Source organism: Pundamilia nyererei, unplaced genomic scaffold, assembly GCF_000239375.1.
Source record: "Pundamilia nyererei isolate P.nyererei 1_Seehausen unplaced genomic scaffold, PunNye1.0 scaffold00213, whole genome shotgun sequence".
NCBI lineage: Eukaryota > Metazoa > Chordata > Actinopteri > Cichliformes > Cichlidae > Pundamilia > Pundamilia nyererei.
Window position 1 is genome coordinate 1,005,787 of NW_005187614.1, and position 7,894 is coordinate 1,013,680.

At 38.5% G+C, this 7,894-nt stretch overlaps 1 protein-coding gene across 1 annotated transcript in view; it reads right to left on the reverse strand.

Annotated features, from left to right (window-relative positions):
- Positions 1-7,894, reverse strand: part of LOC102213150 (urea transporter 2) — a 21,683-nt gene that overhangs the window by 2,006 nt on the left and 11,783 nt on the right. Inside the window, exons 6-7 of the mRNA XM_005748115.2 lie at positions 2,141-2,272; positions 398-447 (exon numbers count right to left, since the gene is read on the reverse strand). Coding sequence (XP_005748172.2) covers positions 398-447; positions 2,141-2,272 — 182 coding nt within the window. The remainder of the gene's footprint in view (positions 1-397; positions 448-2,140; positions 2,273-7,894) is intronic.

The following is a 7,894-nucleotide window of genomic DNA, read 5'->3' on the forward strand; positions in this document are numbered from 1 at the left end:
CCTCTGGTGCAAATTACTGACCTCTGTCATCATTTTAGGTGGGGGAACTTGCACAATCGGTGGCTGACTAAATACTTTTTTGCCCCACTGTATATGCAAGCTTTTAGGACACTGAAGCCATAATTTTTTAGATTCAAAGTACAGGGATCGTGTATCTATTGTAACTACTTATTTGAAAGTTATAGTTATTTTAGTTACATTTGGTGGCTCCTGTAAACACATCTAAGGCTAAAGAAAGTGATTTAAATTTCACAATCTAGTTCCAATCAATTTGAAAGCGATATCCTACTTTGGAAGAATTGGAAGTTCTACAGAGTATAACACATAAGAAGCCAAGCTTGCAAGCTTGGGATCAAAAATGTGAAAAGGGTTGTGAAAGGCCTCTGTGTGTACTCACAGTTCCCATCAAATTGCTCAAAGCAATGTCAGCATATGCAGAGAAGAAGGCTGCGGACGGGAGAAAAACAAAAGATTAGGTCAAATATATCCTCCACATGTTCACTCCCTATCACTCTCCAGGTTTCTGTCTCACATACTGCTCTGTGGTATTTAGTCGCGCTTTCTCCTGACAGTAGACACAGTACCAGCTCCACGTAAGGCCAATTCACCTAATGTGAACAGATTAGGTCCCTTTTCAGAGGGGTCAGTACCGCTTTTTGCCTGAGCTGCAATTTTATTCTGTATTTATATGTTAAAGGTTTGAAAAGGTAACACATTCTGAATAGAAAGATAATCTGTCTATTCAGAATGCCTTTCCAGCTTATAACTGACACAATTAGAAATAATTATTCAGTGTAATTACAGCTATTCAGCATGAAGGAGAGGAAAAAAGGAGAGGAGCAGTAATAAGTAGAGGGATAATGTAGAAAAGGGGGAAACAAACTGAATTAATGACAGGAAAGTGGAAGTAGTGTATGTACATAAATGGAGTGACTGCGGGTTAAATAAGCTGTTTATTTCATATGTATGTGGTCATTAATGGAGACATGCCATATTGTTCTTAAGGAGGGATGATTCAACATCAGAATGATCAACAAAAGAATTCATTTAGTGATGATTCACTGAGAAGAGCTGTGATGGAGTAAGTGACATTTTGATGAGTCAAAGGATATCAGCACATTGAGCAAATTACATAAATGCACAAAAAAGAGGCCTTTCATTCAAACGGGTGACTATCTCAGAGACCCATGTAAATGGGTCTTGTTTGTTTGACCTCAATTTCCTCTCAAAGTAAGTTGGTTGCTGTGAGTATTACTTATTACTATCAGGTTTTTGACATATAAAAACTTTTTACCCACATTCTCGAGATGAATAAAAAACTAAATACATTTGACTGCTTTAACCCAGGGGTAGGCAACTCCAGGCCTCAAGGGCCGGTGTCCTGCAGGTTGTAGATCTCACCCTGGGTCAACACACCTGAATCAAATGATTAGTTCATTACCAGGCCTCTGGAGAACTTCAAGACATGTTGAGGAGGTCATTTAGCCATTTAAATCAGCTGTCTTGGGTCAAGGATACATCTAAAACCTACAGGACACCGGCCCTTGAGGCCTGGAGTTGCCCACCCCTGTTTTAAAGGGTTAAAGCTAAGTGACAGCCCGCTTTAATGCTTCAGCACCATGGACAGAGGCAACGGGAAGCTTACATTTGGACCAGTAATAATACTTTTGTTGCCCTCCAGTGGCATATTTAAGTACTGAGACTGACAATTACACAAGCAAAAATATTGTTTTGCTGTTTTATTAATTCTGTAAGGCAAATACAAGGAAGGTCACGTCATTTCAAGCACATATTATTTTAAAAATGGGAAACAATATGGTTGTATTGCTGTTGAAAGCCATTTTAAGCTGTTCTCTTATTTAAAAGGCGTCACCACAGCAGGTAACTCCACATATTCCATTTGTCAAATTTCTTGCACCACATTCCTGATACCCAAGGTACTTGTTTGGTAGGGTGCTTTTTCTATTGTGCATATTAGAGTATACACAATGGCTAGAGAAGAGCATCCCCCAGAATAAATTTGTACTTAAATGCCATCTTACATCATTTGTTATGTAACTACAGCGTCATTTAACTGCCATTAGATACTTGAGACAACAGATAATAACTGTGCCTGTGTGTGTCTGTGTGTCTGTGTTACCACTGGCGATAGCAAAGAGGTGCGTCCACAAGCTGAAGATGAAGAATCCTCCAACAGCCATGCAGCCCAGAGCTCCATTAAACCCTGACAGACCTGAGTACAGAGATTCATGACGCACTGCCGTGGACAAACCTGCCACACACATACACACAATAAGAGCCAATGAATGAGTCACACTTGTTCACAGATATGGTAATAACACAAGTGGAAATACACAAATAACAATTAATTACTGTATCCATCACTGACAAGCTGAAGTACTAAATAACTGTCCATGTGGTGGTGCTACATGCACACTATTGTGTGGCTGCTCTCAGTGCAACGTGTAATTTGCGTGTAACCTAATAAGGACATTTTAATGTTTCCTGGCTGCTACTTCAAATCAACACACAGGAAGAGACAAAAACGGGTCCAGAGTAGAATAGAATAGAATCGGCCTTTATTGTCATTGTACATGTATAATGAAATTGTGGGTGCTCCACAGCAATAAAATATGAATAGTGGATAGCAAGAATAAATAGCAAACAGGAGAATATATATATACAATCAAGATACAAAAATACGAGAAAAGCACAGATTAGAGAACAAATGTCACTAAATATCAACATTTCACTGAAGCTCGCAGAAGAGCAGTTAGTATTTTAAAGTCTTGTGTAACTGGGTTTACAGAATATGATGCATCACTAAGGTAACCGCTGCCAGTTTGCCTGCTTTGTCTATTGTATTCCAGAATATTGCAGGTTGAATTGAGCCACTGTATGTCGAATGGAGCCACACCAAAGGGAATCTGCCTATTACATTTTCTTAACACTTAACATATCAGTGACATGCAGTTTTAGATTTGAAACAGAGAATAACATTCAAATCTTCATCACAAGAGATTAATTCATTCTGAGTTTGATGTCAAAGAGGCAGGTGGATTAAGACAAGGTCAATGCCTTGCCTCTGACTCACATGCACACGAGATATCCACAACAGTGTGACGCTGAAACTAAAAGCAAACTGCACAGGGGGCATGCTGACCCAGATAAATCTCTGCAGGGCCAAAAGCACTGACATTTTTCTCCCTGGCCTCCGGCACCAGCTGCACAATGTCTCTCAACTTTCACGAGGGAGAATAACAATTTCAATACAATGAAATAAGAACACGTAGAGCCACTGAGTTCGTCTGCAAAGGCCAACAAGTTTTTTTTTCCAGAATCTGAGCCTGACAGTTAACATTTCTCTGAAATATTTAACCTTTGTTGAAATGTAAAAAAGAAGAAAAAAGTATTGCAACACAGTGTTGTGGTGCGCACAATCCACTGACTGGTTGAGGCTTTTCTATGTGGAGTTTGATTGTTTCCTCTCTGTCTATGTGGGTTCTCTTCATGTACCCCGGAATATGAGTGTGAACAGTTGTCTGTTTGTGTTAGTTCTGCAATAGCTTGGTCACCTGTACACGGTGTACCCCACCTCCCAACCCAGAATAACCTCAGCCCACCTGTAACCCTGAATCAGATAAGAGGAAGGCAACAGATGGAGCTGGATGGATGCATCTTCAACCTTACATTTGGAGCAGATCTGACCTTTTGGAAAAGTTTTTGTGTTAGATTGTTTCCTGATTGATTATTTAAACTTTGCTCCATTGTCATATACCTAATTTGCAATGGCTGCATGTTCACTTCCCTCATGTAGGTAAACACCTTTTAATGTAATGCATCCCAATCCATCAGCAGAATGCCAGCAATTGCTAATTAGTATGTCAGGAGATAATCTAATTACAGTATTGGACATATTCAAATGTTGACCTGTTGTAGATTGCAGATTAATAGTTAGGACACAATCGAAATAATTAATATTCATTTCAAGGACATACCAATATCAGCTTTCATGGCAATCTATTGTGTACTCGTTAACAACAAGCTTAACCTGTAAGTCATTAGGACACATTATGCCCAAATTCTGTTCATCAATGTGAAAAATAGCGTGATAATCCACCAGCTTCTGAAATATTTCCATTCCAAGAGCCACACCAATATTGTGTCTAATCCCCAGTGCCTTCCCTCAGATCTAATGGAAGTGACTATATAAACTGGATAAAAAGAGTGCATATTGCAAAGTTGTTAGTAAATGGGCACCACGTAGCTCGTAAGATTCAGCACGAGCCCTGTAGTAGGAGTGATGGATTTTTAACTGTCTGGATATGTCGAATATCATAAAATAAATAACTGAACACGGTCTGGTTGTGAGGAGTGACCCCTTAATCCTCCATTTGCTCTTCTTATAAATCATTTACACACATGTGCACTAAGTTGGATGAGCTCCACTTTGCTAAGTACATTTTTTTTTATTTTATCTTTCATCCATTTGCATTTTAATGCCTGAAAATGAAAGATAATACACAGTGTAAATGCATGGCGACTGTGCGTGGTCGCTTTGATGCTGGTTTTACAGACTGTATTTTATAAGGAACTATCAATTTTGGTGGCTCGTCTGTAGATTAATGACCCTCAGGCAGTGCTGTGATTGATTTCCTTATTACAAGGCATTGGCAGCAGCAGTTTGGCAGTCTGGACCTGAAGCAGACTGACCACACCCCTGTGGTGCTTCCTTACTCTGTGTCTGCTAGACTATTGGCTTCCACTCCCGTTTGCTTTTTCTGTTTTTACGGCCACCTCCTTCAGCAGCTGCTCGTTAAACGCTTCACTCCCCTCTTGTCTCTGCTTCCTTTCACACTCTCCATCTTTTATTCCAACCATTTTCTTTTGTTTCTCACACGCAGTACTTTTCTTGTTCCCTTCATTGTTTGATCACTCCTCCTTTTCGCACTTGGTCTCTTTCTACACCATTAAAGACTAATAGCTTTGATGGAGAAAGTCCCTGGAGGATACTAATTTTTTTTTAAACTTTTTTTTACGTCTTTATTCTTGTGTGTTTCTGGATGTGAAACTCTCTTTCTGATGTCATCTGTGCTATCAGAATGAGTCAGAATGAGTATTCATATCATATTAAATCCAGTATGTCCCCTCTCCTTTTTTCTCCTCTCCTCCCATTTCTTTTTCACATTCCTCCATTAACAGTGACTTGCAAAAAGACTAAATGGTGGAGAAATTTATCGCAATGAACTCATACGAACTTTGCATAATGTCTAACTTGGTATTTTGGTATTTGCCTCCTAAATTTCCTTTCCCACCCAGTGGACCCTCCTGACAAGACCGTCCTATGTTGGTAATAATTCTGCGCTATCCTAGGTACCGTAGGGTGAGAGGCAGGAACAGCATAATAAAGCTGGAAATTCTGTTTCAGGTGTGCCACCCCAATATTTTTAGTGGCTATACCCATGAAAGTAATTCTGGAGGCGCTGATCCTCTGGGCTTCAAGCAACTAGTGACGCATCCTTTGATGTTTTTAAGGGGGAAAATTGTGGACTCAAATGTTAATACTCTCTAGGGTTCAACAGTCTAAGCATCAGATGGAATTATTTATCTTCGCTTTAGTAGTACTTTATATTACAGCTTGGTAATAACATGGTAATAATGGAATAAAAATGTGAAAACAATATTACTATGAAATATAGTAGAAATGGGCAGTTTTTCTTTTTGCTGGCCTGATTCATGATTATTGCTACAGTTATTTGCTGGAAATCATTATACCTTTGGAAATTTCCATTATTCTATTATTACTATGAAATTTAATAGAAACATGCTTTGACTTTATAAACAGAAATTTCAGACTGTTCAGCTCAGCCATTCACAGAAAATACTTCATTTATGTCATTAAGCTTCTTATGTAATACCCGAAGGTCTGACTCAAGACCACTGGTGTACAGTTTGAACATAATTCTGCCAAGAGCCTAAATAAAATCACAAAAGCAGGTGTTGCCGTTTACTTTACACTCTAATTTGATATATTTTAAACATCCCTATGCATTACAACATTATACTTCATGTCACAAATTAACATCCTTCTTCCTCCTTTCTTTTGTTCTCCTGATGCTACGCTATGCAAAATCACAAATGCAGATGTGAGATTTGATAAAAAATCATTTGATGAAAGAACCCAGAGTTAAGAGTGAACCGTAGTTGACTTCTCTGATGCTTCACTTTTTCTTTCCTCCTGTACCTGATACACAATATGAATGCAGCAGAAGGAAGACAGGCTATGGCCTACATACAGCCCCTGATCTCCTCCTCCTGAAATCCCTCATGGGACTAGTTTACAGCGCAATCCTTTAAATGACAGCTCTAAAAATGTCCTCACACTCTCTCCTCTCCAAGTCTGACCCATGCTTCTGTATCTTTCTGCCTCCTTCTGAAGACATTAAAAGGCGATGAAGCTGTTAAGCTGAGACAGCCTCAATGATTTCATCAGCCTGTCAATAAATTACACATTTCTGAACATCTGCCACTGGCCTGCCATTTGATCTTTACACATTTAGCACTACAGTCATTTTTTTGTTTTTATTTATGTTTTTGTCACTGATTTCATACTTTGTAAGTACAAAACAAAACCTAAACAAACAAACAAAGAAATAAAATGGTGACATTTAGTCCATAGATGAATTATACAGGTTTTTTTGTATATCTTACTAAATAGTCGGTCAAATATCACAAAAGATTATCGGTTTACTTATCTTGTCCAAATAATGATACAAGGTCTTTTGTTGTTTCTCTCCCTGTCACTTTTTTATTTCATTTACTCAGGTCATGCCTTATCCTTACTTTCCCTTCAAAACTTATTATACCCTTTCTCAATTCTCCATCTCCATGTTTTGTCTCCTGACACTGATCCTTCTATTCTTGTTCTAATTCTCTGCTGAACAGGATTAAGTTGTAAGTTTAACCTTGTAGCACTAATTCACACTCTTAACTGTCTCAATTGTTGCCGCTGTGGCTTCTTTTCTTTCGGTGTGTGGGAGTCCATTTTACATTTATTCAGAGCTTCTGGTTCACCAAACAATACCAAGAGGTTAAATGATGCTTATAATTACACAGTAAATGTTATGAACTTTTCTCATGACTGTATATACAGTATAGTTTAGTAGTTAAGAACAACTGTGGAGATTTGTGATGCAGAGGAATCTGATACATCAGACTTTTGTAGACAAAAAGTACAAAAATAATAAATTAAGTTTAGTTTTATTCTTTTTTGAGAGATTTGTTGCCTGGCAGATGTACAGTAAGCCAATTGCAGTAACAACAGCATTTAAAATTAGGAACAGGATTGTTTGCTGGATAAGAGCATATTTTAGGCTAGCGGCTAAATTTTGGATCTTGCAGCAGCTAAAATCTTTCTGATGGAGCCCTAAACTACAGATGTCTAAATGACAGAGACAAAAGAGTGAGTGACTCTCATGTTAATAAAATACTTCAAATAGCTTAATATGGCTAAAATATGACAAAAATTCTAAAATCACTAAGAGCAAAAGCCGCATTACAAAGAAATGAAGGAAAGAAGAATGGATCACAGAAAAAAGAGAGAATGCACAAATAGCAGTGAAAGAGACTTTGGCATTTTGTCTGTCTGCATTTAGCTGCTACGCTACATCAGGCTGCTTCCTCTTGGCTCTGTCTCCTACACAATCTCATTATAGTCACATCCCTTTGATTACTTTCCCATCACACCGTTGTTTTTATTGCAGCAGTCTGTGTGGTTGTTTGTGTTTGTGTGTTTCTGCACTCTTGTGTGTATGTCCCTGCCACTGTTAGCATGTGTCCACAGGTTTGTGTGAGTGTGTAGCTGTACCAGCTCACTCCCACTCTTCTTTTTTTT